This window comes from Solanum verrucosum, unplaced genomic scaffold, assembly GCF_900185275.1.
Source record: "Solanum verrucosum unplaced genomic scaffold, falcon-dt-bn FXZP01000253.1, whole genome shotgun sequence".
Lineage (NCBI taxonomy): Eukaryota > Viridiplantae > Streptophyta > Magnoliopsida > Solanales > Solanaceae > Solanum > Solanum verrucosum.
In genome coordinates this window covers 1161674-1177466 of record NW_026019984.1, presented here as the reverse complement: position 1 = coordinate 1177466, position 15793 = coordinate 1161674, and the positions used below count along the sequence as shown (strand labels likewise).

Genomic DNA, 15793 nt, shown 5'->3' with positions numbered 1-15793 from the left:
ACATATAAATATGTGAACCCACACTTGAAGTATCACATAATGCGATTATGACTGGGTGCACCTCTCTCCACGAGGTTAGAAATTTGAATTTTATATGTATCTTGTTTTATTTCTCTCTCTCTCTCTCTCTCTCTCTATATATATATATATATATATATATATATATATATATATAGAATTAATTTTAGACCTATAATTTTTTAAAATTTTAACGGTTTTCAATAGTAAAAACATAAATGTCGAACCGATCAAATTTATATCATAGATCAACCTTTTTATAACAGTGCACCCATCATCTCAAAATCCTAGATACGCCTTTGGATTTTGATGTATTCAGATACGTCCAGATACATGTATCTCGAGATATATGAGGGCTAAAATTTGGTATAATTTGTTTTAGATGCATTGTATCTAAGTAGATTCGTGTATATCTGGAATACATAGACAAATGATTTCGCTCGCCTCTGTCCCATACATCTCGCTTACCACTCTCATATCTCTCTCCTTGTATCACAGATACATGTATCCAGTGTGATTTGCATGTATGTGGGATACATAGACAACTCTCACTCGCCTACCTCCTGTTCTTACTCGCTTCTCTCTCCATTTCATTGTATCTGGTAGCAAAACACATGTATCTAGATGTATCGATCTGACTTGAAATATGATATAAAATTATTAAATAGTGAGATAAAATGTAATTTCAAACTATAAAAAGAAGTAGTAAATATAATAGAAATATTTGTGTAATTAGAGACTTTCTTCTAAAATTTGAACATCAAGTTTCTATTTGGGCCTATCTAAGTGGGCCGAAAACATGATCCAGCTCAAGAACTAGCATGTCAAGATGATAACCTAAACCCTTTTGTTCCTTAACGTTTATTCTAGAAATTATTAATATTAATTGTAAAACTTACATAAATCTCGTAGTATTAAAGAGCTAATTACATCATATCCCTATTATTTTTTCAAGTTATAAAAAATCTCTTATATTTATTGGATCTTAGATACATTAGATACCTGCGGATACATAGCTCACGGATTGCGAATGATACATTACTTAATGTGAGGGATATATCCGAGAGGGGATAGGGGTGTAGCCGAGAGAGGATGAGGATGTATCCGAGAGAAGAATAGGGATGCACCAAGAGAGGATTATTATAATTTTTTTTTAAATGGTAGAAAACTTTAGAGATTATAATAAAATAAGATGTGTATTTATGTAATTTTTCCATATTAATTTGTATCCTTGGTTTACTTGATTAGACAGAATTTCTGTTGAATGCTTTGTTATATTTTTCCTATTAATTATTTTGTTAAGTAATTTTTTTTAAAAATTGTTCGGACATGCATTACTCAAATTGATGGGTCTTTTGAAAGTAGTCTATTTACTTTCACGAGGTAATATAAGGTCTTCTGTATACTTTGTATACCCTACTCAAACCCCTATTGTGGAATTTCTCTGAGTTGTTATTATTGTTATTGTTGCTGTTGTTGTTGAGTTTCTATTATACTCCCTCCGTTCACTCGTTTTACTTATCTAATGTAGTAAAAATACATTTTCAATTTTTAGTATATCTAAAGAAAAATATGTTATTTTTTTCATGTTCAATTCTATCCTTAAAATTAATTACTTATTTTTAAAATTAATTTTTTAAGTCTAAGACTAAATATCAATCAATGTGAATATTATGATAAAATATCATATTAATTATTATTTGTCAAGGAACGTGTAAAGTTCAGACCGAACAAGTAAAAGCGAACGAGGGAAAGGGAGTATGATGTAAGGCAAATCTTGGAACAAAAATATAATAAAATACACATAATTGTAGATACATCAAAAAATTGTTTCTTAGTAGTTCACATAGATGAATATACCCAAAATTAATAAAGGTAAAAAAATACATGAAAAAAAAGAATTTAAAATGAAATAGTAATTATTCAAATGAATCACAACCGTTGAATCAACTCATCAAAAAAATCACAATGAATCCTCACCGTTCATTTTCTAAAATTTACAACAATACAAACAAAGAAATTCCAAAAACCAAAACCGCCGTGCCGTGCATGGCAATCTTCTCAACACCGGAATTATCCGCCGGCGAGTCATCATTGCCGGAGGTAGGGCTCAATCCTGCCGGAGACTTGCTCTTTGGTTTCAACGTCGCCGGAGCCGGAGCCACTGCCAGAGAAGGAGCAGCAAAGATACTCATAGGTTGAAGCACTTTATCAACCTGAGAATTATTACACTGTCAGATCATCGAAAAGATATTTACAAATATACATTCTTAAAAAATGTTAATTTTTTTATCTCGAAAATAAAACATGTTATCTACTACTAAAATTATTAAAGACCATTTGATGGTGTAAAAATTCTTATATATATACTCTCATTATAATATTACATCTTTGCATGTCAATTAATGTGAAGGGGTAATTTAGTTTTTTTAAGGGTATTAACGTCCAACAAAATCTTAAAAGAATTTCTATCTATCGATATTTTACTTTTGAGGTGTGCGCTCTGTATGTTTTTTCAACGGAAAAGAGGCGAAAATGCCCGGACACTATTGCAAAAAAGTCTAAAATATCCTTTATTAACCTTTTTTGCAACAATTATTCTCTATTTATATTATTGACTCGCTTATACCCTTTGACTAACCGTCAACATTGAATTTAAAAAATATATTTTAACAAATATTCTCCAAAAACTGACTTTTTTCTGAAAATTATTAATTCTCCTATAGAATGTTTCCCGATATTTGATTGGAAAGCAAAAAATATTTTCGATCCAAAACAATAATATTTAATTACCAAATCTTTTTGTTTTTAAAAAATGAATAATATTTAAGTGTCAACTATCGATTTAAAAAAAAACTAATATGAAATTAAAAATTAAGATATTTTAAAGAAAATTATGACCTATCCCAAAAAGTCCAAAACATAAAACATTTCCCTCACAATGAACAACAACAATAACAAAATATCTAGTGTGACCCCACACGTAACACTACATGTTACCCCTACCTTATGTAACGTAGAGCAGTAGAGAAGTTGTTTCTCGCAACCAAAACATATTTTCTAAAAAAACATTTTCCATCGTACCAAATAAACGTAACAACTAACAATAATAATACCTGATAAACTGCAAGCTGACCATCAGTATAAATTGTGTTAGAAACAGTAGCATCATCAACTCCGGTAGAGACATTAACTTGATTACCGGACGTCGTTACGTTTAACGGGAAGTCTCCGGGAGTAGCATCACCAGCTTGTGTTCTTAAAGGGTTACTAATAGTTTGAAATTGTGACATTGAAATAAAATTTGGTAAAACATGAAATTGTACTAATTGAACTTGTTGTTGTGCACTTAATGAATTTATTGTGCCTGATTTTAGGCTAGAAAATGCATTATCTGTTGGTGCAAAAACAGTCATGCCTTGATTTGAATTGTTTAATTGTGTGTTGATTTGATCACTAACTTGTGATACTTTCATTAGTCTAATTAATGTTGTGAATTGGCCTGCTTTTTCTAGGATTTGTGTTATGTTTGTTGGACCAGAAGGGGTTGTTTGAGATAGTGTTAAAATTGAAAATTGGAGGATAATAAAAATAATAAAAATTTGGTGTTTCATTTTTATTCAAGAATGGGATATGGAGGGAAATGATGTAGTGTTTTTTTTTTTGTTGATAATTGATGTGAGAAAGTTTAGGGCCTTATATATGGAAAGTAAAGAATGTGTTTGGTGAGTGAGAGAAGGCTTTTTAGTTTTATAATTAATTTATGGAGCTATGTCGACTTACGAATAATATCTTGTTGATTAAATAATCAAGTATATATACTATGTCATGTATTATCTCCTCTTTATAGAGAAGAGAGAGTGACCTTGTTTCTTTCTTATTGATAGTCTTTATTTTTTTCTCGATTTTACTGAAGGTCGAGGATCCTATCAGAATCAAGCTTTAATTTTGGGAAAAGTATTGTTTCCTTTATAAGTTGGAGTGGAAGTATACACACTTAAAACTTATCTATTGATCGTAATAAAGTAATTTGTAAACCATCATCAAATTATATTAAAAGTAATAATATGTAATTGTTCATAATAAATGAAATTAATAATAAATGTATATAAATAAGACAAATTACCAGCTACAATCGAGTTAATATACATATAGTATAAAAATTCTTCATATTACATAATCCTAGCTAGCTAGTATGGCATTCCTTTATTATTGAAATTTGGTGAGAAGTTACAATATTAGTGGTTACAAGAAGGAGAAAAAAAATCATTTTTTTTAAAAGATTGACCATCAAAATCTTGAAAGAGAGTAGAATGGAAAAGTTTGAGGGGTGGGGCTTGGGTGGAGGTTAAGAAAGTATTATTGCTCATAATTTTGCTTAGAAAGGAAGGAAGATAGAGAGATAAAGTGTTATATGTATAGTTTTTTCTATCTTTACGAGATAGGAATAAAATTGATGTACATTATATCTTCTTCAGATCGTACTTATGAAACAACAGTGAGTTTGTTGTTGATGTACACTTGTAAGTGCATATAATCTAATGCAAGGATTGGTATGTCATATACATAAGCCTCTTTATAACATTCATTTTCTATAATAATCTTGTCTTATAAAGGTTAAACTTAATTTTTTGTTGACTGATTTTCATGTTATGTTAAATATTATATATGTTATATAACAATATTTTATAATAACAATAAAAGAATATTGAAACTAATAGCTGAGTTTGAATATATATTACTTGAAAAGGAAGCTTCAATCAAGAACATTGCAATTCTTGATTATTTGGGGCCATGGTCTATCTAAAGTTGGTCCCAATTCATCACATATTGCTCTTGGGGGGGTCATAAACTAGGCTCCCTTTTTCTTGATTTTCTTCTTTTCGTGGTAACCTTTCACCTTAGTTTTTTATTCAATATTTGGTATTTGTTTTAAAAGTCTGATTAATCCAGATTCATGACATATAAGACCATTAAAAGGGAAAATACTTTTTATCAGGATTTCTTTTGATTTTTCTGAAATTCAAAATCTCTAGATCAAGGTAAAGAATCATATTCACTTCTTCACAATACTAAGATATACTTTGAATATTAAATAAATTAGTATACCCTTTATCCCAACTTATGTATCACTATTTATTTATTTTTAGTCTGTCTAAGAAGAATGATTTACAACTACACAAATATTTATGATTCGTTTTATATCACAAATTTTAAAAGTCTTTCTTTTATTTTTCGTGCTTAATCAAACACCTCCACATAAATTGAGAAGAAAGTAATAGTTATGGAGTACTGTATTTATAGATGAGTAACAAAGAGAGGAGGGAATGGATGTATGAGCTATGAAAGAGTCAAATCTTGAAAAATATTGATAGCTTGATCCTTTTCCATACATGAGGTCATAAGTTCTACATTGAGTGTAAAAGAACTTTAACGCTATCAAGTCTCTCAAAAGATAATTACAGACTGGGAAACCAACTATAATAAGTAAGATTAGTTACTTTAAAATAGACAAATTAAAACTATTTACATTACCAAATAAAAAGGTCATTTTCTTCTACTATATTTATAAATGGTCATAAGAAATCATTTCCTCTCACCTAGAACTAATAGGCGAGTTTTTATATAATCTGTGCATAGAACTTTAACTCATTTTTTGTGGTATGCTCTCACCATCTTCTTAGCATTTCAAATCTAATTGATTGAGTTAAAGTTGAGGTAAACTGCTTACCCACTGCCATCACCAGCAGACAAACTCAGTTGAGCAAAATTTCTAAACAAAGTTTATGGGAAAGTTTACAAACAGTTAGTACATTACATCAAAATCTCCAATTTGATGTTTTACCAGAATACCACTTATTAGGAATAACGGTGACTACTCACGAGTCACGAGTGGGGTCTCAGGAGGGTAAGATGTATTCAGACCTTATCACTATCATTGTAAGGTAGGCTAGTAGAGAGATTGTTTCGATAGACCCTCGGCTCAAAAGAAGTGTGAGAGTTTTTTTACTTCTAAATGTTTATATAGAAAAGATTATAGATACACTTTCTTTTAGGTGTACACAAGGTTGGATATAGAGTATGATGTGAACCAGTAACTTTGACTCGATCACTGTGTATATGGTAAACTCACTAAATACATACAAATAACAGATTTCGATCCTGTAAATCAAATGTGATGTGGTAAAATCCTGAACTTGAACGCATAATGTTCAAATTCTGGACCCGCATCAGCACGTACAGGATTCATTGAGGAAAAGTGGTTACAAGTTTATTTGGTTGACATAAGATGCCAGTTTATCTTCAATGAACTTCCTTATACTAGTTGCATCACCTTGTTGAATGATTCTTCCATCTTCCATGTACACTGCACCATCTGCAAACTCGAGTTCTTCCAAGCGATGAGTTACCCACAATGCGGTAATTCCTTGAGATGTATCCATGGAGTTTCTCATTGCTTTTATCACTCCAATCTAGCAAAAGTGGAAGGAAAGAAAAACAATTCACTCGTAAAATTTATCTATTCCGGATAAAAGAATTTCCATACTAAACACTAAACAACATGTTGTTCTTCTCCTCATCGATGGAGTAAATTTAGAAAAGCTTCCTTCCTCTTCCGGGCAACACAAAAGCCAAAGACAAAAAGGAATTGAAAGAATATAGAACAAGGAAAAGGAATAAGCATGTCATGCAGAGTAGCCAAGTCAGTCAAAGAAAAATACTACTTTAGTTTGATGACAACACTGCAACGCACATTGAGTGAGGCGATGCGCTCAACACATTTTGAGCCTCGCTTCAGGGCTTAAGCGTGCTTGCCTTTGACAACACGGTATGGATAGCATTAATATATTTTACACTGTGGTTATGCAGTGTTGAACATGAGCCAAAGTTTCAAGTTTGTGAACATCTCTTGTGCATAGGATTTCACTTGAATGATTATCTTGAGCAGTTTCAGTTCAAGAAAATACCCTTTAGGTCCTTTCCTTTGATAGTTCAACAGTTGGATAGCACACTAATACAGGTGGTTTGGTACGTGGGATAAGGATAATAATCCCAGGATAAATTTGGGATTAACTTTATCCCATGTTTGGTTTGAGGTATTAGTTAATCCCGGGATTATTTTATATCCCAACATTTCTACCAAAATTGTGGGATTACTATCCCATATAGAAGGTGGGATATATTTGCTTATCCTATCTGGCATACCAGACGACCCCTACATATTTAGGTGACCAGAGTGAAAGATTGGATGCTACAAAGTGAGATAAAAGTTGAATCAGATTATACCTGATCAGTTTCATCCAAAAAAGTAGTCAGTTCATCAAGTAACAAAACTTTGCAAGCTTCCGCCAAAGCACCAGCTGTAGCAACCCTTTGTTTTTGGCCACCACTAAGAGTGTGAACTGGTTTCTGCTCAGCGTAAACAAAAGCACAGACATGAGAGCAGTTCGGTATATATGTTAGGAACTCAAGAAACCATACCTGAAGAACATACTTTCAAATATTCATACATCCCAACTGCATCCAAAGCTTTTGCCACCCTAGTCTTAATCTCATTTGGTGTTAAGTTCAATTTACCAAGACCAAAAGCGACATCAGCTTCCACTGTTGGCATCACGACCTGTAAGCACAAGAAATAAAGAAGGCCATGCATTTCAGAGCAGAATACTTACTTAACATGTGGTCGTGGAAAGTCCAATTCATAAAAACTATCCAACGATCCAGACAAACTAACATAACAAATAACGGCAAATGTGACTCTCTGCTTTAGCCACACCAAGCACAACATCTGTTTTGCAGAGACCTCGTGAACTCATCATGCCAAAAGCATGTGAGGCTATGATAAGAAGCCTTGTAGATTTACCATACAAAAGATAAATGGACCAATGTAGCAAAAAACTCTGTAGACTCGCATTCTCGAATCAGTAAATGCAGAGTACAGAATCATGACAGACACCTGTGCTACTAAATGACTCATAAGTGCAATGACAAAATGATGAGGACTTTGCTACCACATATTCTGGAGGTTTTACAAAGATGGATAAACTGCACCATCCACCCAAAGTAATGGTCATGCAGAGTTACAGACCAGCATAATCAGCAATACAATGTAGAAAGTTAAGAGCTTTCCAGATTCTGCCTACTTACAGGGCTACAATAGAAGTTCTATAATGACATTTTAGTCCTTATGACGGCAAATTGCTGAATTTTTCAAAAGTGATGGTCTTTCCAAATCTAAACTCAGATTGAGATATAGTTCAACAAAAGCCAGATAAACCAAAAGCATAATTACATCAGTAGGATAGTTATCAAGGGGACTTGATTCTCTAATATGAAATAAAGGTTATACAAAATGAAGCGCTCAATCTTTTGTAGTTCACTAATGATTTACATTCTCTTTGTTATAATGTCGTCTGAGCCAGCTTACCTAGACTATTTCACTAGGTACTTGTTACCTCACACCAGCACAGTTAACTGGTAACACAATGGCTTAAGCAAAGTAAAAAAGATCACCTATGCCTTTTATTGGTCTCTGCTCAGATTTGAACTCATCTTCCGTGGTTTTCACCCACTCAATTGTCCAGTAGGCAACATCCTTAGGTTCTCCTTGTGTTTTACATCCATTTGCAGTGGTTCCATTAAATCCCAATCCTCAGTTATTGAATTAATGTGATACGAATCCCTTTTTTTTTTTCAAAGATTGGACCGAGATGAGTTTAAATGGAGTGACATGGATAGTGAAGATTTATATAGCTGACCGACTAGATTGGAATTGAGGTGTATAAGTTGTTGTTGTTGTTGTGATAAGTATCTCGAATCTCGAGTTTTAGATCATTAATCTCACAATTCATTCATTATCAACAAGTTAGAAGTCATCAGCACAATATTGGAATCCAAACATTCTCGCTTAATCATCCAATTTAACCCACAAAAGAGGGCCACAAATCCGAAGACGACTGATAATTAGGCAGCATTACCCTCTAAAGGCAATTTAGAACAAAAAAACTGAAAATCGCTTCAAGTAAACACACCTGATGATCAGGATTCTGATACACAAAGCTCCTTGGCCTCTCCACATACAAGAAACCATCATCTGGACTCAATAGACCTGCTAATATCTGAAACAATTTCACCCCAAAAAGAACAAAACACAAAACCCCATTAATTCTGACAGACTATAACAACATACCAATGTAATTTCACAAGTGGGGTTTAGCGAGGGTAGGATGTACGCAAACCTTACCCCTACCTTGTGTAGGTAATCAGGTAGTTTCCGATAGACCTTCGGCGCAACAAAAGCATAAACACAACATTGGTGGAAACATAAGTAGTAACCACAGCAAGATAGTAAGAAAAAACCGAAGCATAAGGGACAACAAGTAGTATTAGAAAACTAAGAATGAGAAATACGAAAAATAATAAAATAACAAAAATACACTAAAATACCCAATATAATCCTAAAAGTGGGGTTTGGGGAAAATAGAGTTCACGCAAACCTTACCCCTACCTTGGGAAGCAGAGAGGTTTTATCTAATAGACCCTCGGCTCATTAAAAAGCATATCAAAGAAGATACTATACAAAGCATGACAAAGAAAAAAAAAAAAAACTACAATAAAATAGTGTGATGATCAAAGTACAAGAGACAATAGAAAGTAACTAACATAAATTACTACAACTACAAGTATGGAAGGATAAGCGAGAAAAAGCTAAACCACTAGCTATCCTTCTAACTTAATTTGTGTACTCCATAATCTCCTATATAAGGTCGTATACTTGATAAGCTTCAATTGCGACACGTAACGTATAATCACATCTTCCCAAATAATACTAATGCTACTGGTTTAAAAAAATCGCGAAATTACCTACTACTAGTCTTCTAAGCTAATCCTCGACTTCCACACCTTCGTATCAATTCTAACATACTAACAACCAAAAAAAAAGTCCTAGATATATATACCTTTAAAAGGGTTGATTTTCCACAACCATTAGGTCCCAAAAGCATCCAGAATTGTCCAGAAGGAACTTGTAGTGAACAATCTTTAAGAATTGGAAGTAATTTTCCTTGTCTTGAGACAACTGAATAGCTAAGATTTTGAGCATCAATTGCAAAACTGTCAGTCATTGCGGCATTTCTACAAACACATAGTAAGCAAATTATGGTATCAATAACAAATGGATACTTCCCAAAAAGTTAAAAAAAATTAACGTAAATGTGAGGGAACAGAAATTGCCTGTGAGAATTAATGGGTGGCAATTGCAGAGCTGAAGCTCGAACACAAACAGACTGTATCATTTTTACCCAACAAAAACTCGATTTCAAGCTTGTCTATGGCTTTTTTGATTAAAAAAATTGTACTTAAATTATGATGTATTTATGTGAAGGTGTTCGGAATCGGAATAAGAGTGCCAAATAAATTAAAACAGAGAAGTACTTCACCAAATTGAAGATATTCCTATCTTAGTGACGTAGCTCGGAAGGTTGTTTCTCATAAACCCCGAATCACCAATGAAACAAGAAAAATAGATAGTAAAATAGCAACACACTACGAAGCAAATGAAATAACTTATGGTACCACAAAATAAAGAATAAGAAACTTTAGTGATTACTAACTATTAAGTACTACTTTCCTTCCATACATAGTAACTTTTGTTACGTAGCGGTTTATTCTCAATATGAAATTTTCTGATGTGAATTTGAATTTAGTTGAACTTCAATGAAGGTATCACACACCAAGTAGGCGTTTGGTCATGCGATATCATATCACGATATGGTATCGTGAGATGGAATTAGCGTTTGGACATGCGATTTTACGTTGATTTCATCTCATGATTCCATATTCTCCAAAAACCATGATATGGATTTATATGGGAATTTCATATCATGATTTGAGATATTTTAATACAAAAATTGATTCACAAGTTTATATTTTGTTAAAACAATCCACATTTATATCTACTAACAATTTATTTCATATGTAAATAAAATTTATAATCACATTATTACTTTTTAAAATTTATTATTCTCACCGACATAAAATTTATTATTCTCACCAACATATAGTCACTTAAACTCACACCAACCGATTGTTAAAGTGATGAAATATTGATGGTCTATGAGCATGAAAATATAGTTGCGGATGATATTGACCAACAAATGACTCAAAGTAACAATGTTGGTTCGTCTTCTTGGTCACATGATCGAGAAATGCAAGTTCAACGTGAGGAAATTATTCGTACTATGTGGGAGGATTATATTAATGATTAGTACACTACAATTTATGTTCAATTTTTTTTATTATTAAATTAAAGTTAGATGCAACAATTACTTAAGTGGAGAACAAATAACTTTGTAATAATTTATTATGCGATTTTATAATTTTTTGTTTATTTGATAAGATTGAATAAACAATTGGGGCTATTTTAATAGTTTTACAACTTATGATATTTTTATGTTTATCATAAAATATACAACACAAAAATTTCATATCGCATGTCCAAACAAAACTTCAATTTCATCTCAATGATTTCATATCATGACACCATATCGCATGGCCAAACTGGCCCCAAGTAAAATTAAAAAAAGAACTACTAACTACTAAAAGGAGGGGAAGGGATGAGGCTAGCCCTTCACCTCTTTCACATACAGTATTCGACAATCTACTAATTGTCTAGTATTTTAATTTTCGATCTTTATCTCATCTCTCTCATCTTGTGTACCATAGGATCATTTACACCTGGTCTCTTATGACCATTTCAATATATCTTTAAGAAATATACAATATTTATACACTTTTTTTTCTTTCTATTCCATCATTTATATTAGTTCAATTGCTAAGCAAAGTCCAATTATATCAATCATTATGTAGTATATATTTAACATTTATTTCCTTCCAACAACTTTAAAAATAAATAAATTAGTATAACTTACATGAATCTCATAGTGTAAAAAGTAAATTACATATTATCTCTATTTTTTTTTTCTAATTACAATAATCCCTTAAAATGTGTACCTTTTGGATACATAAGTCATCATCCGGATACATTAATTCACCATCCGGATACATTAATTCTAATACAAGAAAAATCTTTCTGATGCGCTAAAAAGGAAATAAAATCTGAAAAATAATTAAATTCCATAAATTACGCTTTTATTTGCTTGATCCTCGTTATCTTTGAGCAGATTTAATAACCGGTTGATTTCTTTTCCCATTAATAAATTTTCTTCTTCAATTTTATTCATGCAACACATCAAATGAAGCTCCTTTTCCTCCCACTCAACCTTCCATTTCTCTAGTCCGTCTTTGATTTGTTCGATGGAATTGGTAAGAACATCATGTTTCTCTTTTGCTTCAGAAAAATCCTAATAGAACGAAGATATTCAAATTTTCAAATTGCTTCCCCCGTTCAACGAAGAAACCTTTCAGATTTGATTCAAATTTTTTTGTGGAAATTTTGGGTAAGTAAGGTGAGTTATGAAAGATAAAAAGTGATGGAATTGTTGTTGGACAAACGATATCCTTTTGAATCTTCAAGTTCATCGAAGATCCTTTCAATTTTGATTAAAGATTATCAAAAATTTTGAGATTCAAGATTCTTTCTTCTCTCTTCAGTGAAGATCCTTTCAATTTTGATTCAAAATTGTTGCAAATTTTGAGATTCAAAATTCTTCTCCTAGTTTATTTTTCAATTTTGATTCAAATTGTCGAAAAAATTGAGAAGATATCTTTGCTACTTAGCATTTTACTATTTATGTATCTTGTTTAAATTGACAAGTAATGTATTTTTACTAGATACATTAAATAAATAATTGTTGCCCATAAGATGTTAGATTTAAGATGATACATTACTGTGTGGTAGTTGCTATGTAATTGATACATTTAATATAAATTCAAATTTATGTATCATATCTAAAAAATTAGTGCATGATACATTACTATTTATGTATCTCGTTTAAATTGATAACTATGTATTTATGCTAGACACATTAAATAAGTAATTGTTTCCCATAAGATGTTAGATTTGAGATCTATACATTACCATGTGATAGATGCTATGAATTGATACATTTAGGATAAATTCGAATTTACGTATTATATCTAAAAAAATACTGCATGATACATTACTATTATGTATCTTATGTAAATTGATAAGTATTGTATTGTTGGCCTTGAAAGATATGTATAACTTACATAATGTATCATTTTGTAGTTCATAATAATGTATTTGATACAATAAGGTTGTGAAAGAAGGATGTATGTAAGCTGAAATAAAGTGTATCTATAAATGTATCACAATAAATAAGAATTAAGTTATCAATTATATACATGAACAAACACAATCCATTAAAGAAATTTGATTATGAAAAACACCAAAAAAAGAGGAAAATATTAGACTGTATGAAATTTTGGTGAAATTGAAACTAATATTATTATGAGACAATAGGAAGATTAAATTATAAAACAAGAATCCTAATCAGTTTCAATGAATGATTAGTTGTTAGAGTCCATAACCAACTCAAATTATGAAAAATGTACAAATATTATATTAATTATTACCATATAATAACTAATACTATTACTTCTTCTTTTTTCTAATTTACGTTTTAGTGTTGAAAATTTGAAGTTCACTTATTTTATTTTATTATAAATTTTGAAGTATTTTAAAAATATGTAACAGACTCATAAATATCCTTTTTAAACTTTTTTGTCTAAAAAATATTCTTAACCTACAGAAAAGAGTATGATTTTGAATTTCAAACGTAAATGAGAAAATAACTATCAAGATTATGTGACTAAAAATAAGGAGAGATTTGTGGAGTAAAATAAGGAAGGGATAAATGTTCCAAATAGCATATATTTTTTGTGTGTGATACATAACACAAAGTTTATGTATCACGCATATAATTTGGTACTGTGTACGGATACATATCCTTCTAAATTTGAATAAGGTAGAAGATACATAACCACACCTAGATACATGATAAATGATACATTTGGTAGAAGTTTTGTATCAAGTATCAAAACTAATTTGGGTTATGTATCAAAACGAATATTTAAACATGATACACTAATTGTAATGTCGTAGTATTGAAACAAAGGCATTATACATTAATTAAGAAACAAAATTAACTAGATATATTAAAATTCTAGTTAATGTAAGATAATTGTGGAGAGATTTATGACTTGAAAAGGGGAGAAAAAAATTGTGGAATTAATTATGTATCCGGCAATTTTTTATTTAAATTTATTATTTCTATAATTGAGTTATTACTACTATAACGATCAAACATTATTATGAGTAATAAAAATAATTTATTACACATATAATTACAAAAACTAGTGACCTATTTTGGCGCTATAGGCTTAGCTGCATCCACCTTGCATTCCTAAAAAAATGGTATGACTAACAAGTTAGTTGGTGCAACTAATCATAACTCATCCTAAAGTTAATTAAGGAAGTATTTTCAACAAACCCATTTAGCCGTATAGGATTATATTAAAGAGGAAATATTCCTCTTTTAATTCAATTTTGTTTTTGGTTAGTTTAAATTTTTATTTATTTTTTTATTTTTTTATGTTTGGTTAGTTTAAACTTTTTGAAAATCAAATTTGGATATGAATTTTGTAACTGGTAATAATTTGGAGCGAATTTAGGGAGAGAAAATAGGAGTGGTGACTGTGGGTTTGGCTGGTGACTTTTATGTATCCGGTAGTTTTTAAAATTAGGAGAAAGAAGAGATTTATGTAATATTTTAAAAAGGTAGAGAAAAAATGAGAATAAGAAAATTAAATATGTGTATATAAGTAATTTATCCAAAAATTAGGCAAATGACATAGTATAAGAAAGAAATTACTTCCTTTCCCTACTCTTTCATTAATTACCAAAAATCCCTTTTTTTAGTGTTTTTCGGATACATAATATAGCAGTGTGGATACTTAATATAGCAGCGCGGATACTTTAATTAATAACGGGCAGATACTTAAATTATTAAGTTGTTAGCAGCATAGATACTTAATTAACGGGCGGATACATAATATAGCAGCGCGGATACTTTAATTAATAACGGGCAGATACTTAAACTAATAAAGTATCCGGTTAAGTTGAATTGGGGGAAAATAAGGGATTTTTGTATTTTAGTAAAAGAGTAGGGAAATATTGAGAATAGGTAAAGAAGTGTTGTGTATTTAAGTAATTTTTCCAATAAAGTATGCATCACTTGAACACTGTGACATAGACACCAGGCCCAAATAAAGTATTGGACTGGAGTTGGTGGGCTGCACTAGGCCCATGCAGTAGTATAACGTATGGGATACGCGAAAACCCAGGTAGCAAGCTATCTTAAAGGACTCTACCCTTTTAAAAAGTCGAGTTAATATCGTGTAAGTCGATAACTCACGTATCAGATATTAAACTAATAAAAATAGCTCTAGACTCCAATATATCATAAAGGTCTGTGCAATATAACAACCTAGTATACAAGTAACTGACTTGTCTTATACATTCTAATGGACTTAGCAAATTTTTCCTAGCCCAATGTTTTGCTTAATAAATGAAACTCACATGGATTTGCGAATTCGATCGTCATGATTTCATAGCTACAAGTAAGGAAGATGAAAAAATAAATATTTTATAATGAAGGCATATAAGTCATGACAAATCGACACGACTTGCATTTCATCCTAGTTATCATATTGGATAACTCACAAACTTAACTTGATTGTAGTGACTCAAATCTTCACGCATGATACCTCATCTCAACTTAATTTTTTTCAA

The 15793-nt window shown here is 31.1% G+C and overlaps 2 protein-coding genes and 1 pseudogene across 2 annotated transcripts; all 3 read right to left on the bottom strand.

The window, feature by feature from the left end:
- Window positions 1–1887: 1887 nt before the first annotated feature.
- LOC125817975 (fasciclin-like arabinogalactan protein 11) lies at window positions 1888–3663 on the bottom strand. Its single transcript, XM_049497477.1, has 2 exons — window positions 3135–3663; window positions 1888–2234 (listed from the first exon to the last, which is right to left on the bottom strand). Exons 1-2 carry the CDS (start codon window positions 3630–3632, stop codon window positions 2016–2018), a joined length of 717 nt encoding a protein of 238 aa, XP_049353434.1. The 5' UTR covers window positions 3633–3663; the 3' UTR covers window positions 1888–2015.
- Window positions 3664–6143: 2480 nt separating this feature from the next.
- LOC125817990 (ABC transporter I family member 10) lies at window positions 6144–10342 on the bottom strand. Its single transcript, XM_049497490.1, has 6 exons — window positions 10252–10342; window positions 9978–10152; window positions 9051–9137; window positions 7514–7639; window positions 7306–7428; window positions 6144–6491 (listed from the first exon to the last, which is right to left on the bottom strand). The coding sequence occupies exons 1-6, from the start codon at window positions 10311–10313 to the stop codon at window positions 6282–6284; spliced, it is 783 nt and encodes a 260-aa protein (XP_049353447.1). The 5' UTR covers window positions 10314–10342; the 3' UTR covers window positions 6144–6281.
- Window positions 10343–15289: 4947 nt separating this feature from the next.
- On the bottom strand, window positions 15290–15473 carry LOC125818425 (U2 spliceosomal RNA; annotated as a pseudogene).
- Window positions 15474–15793: the final 320 nt, after the last annotated feature.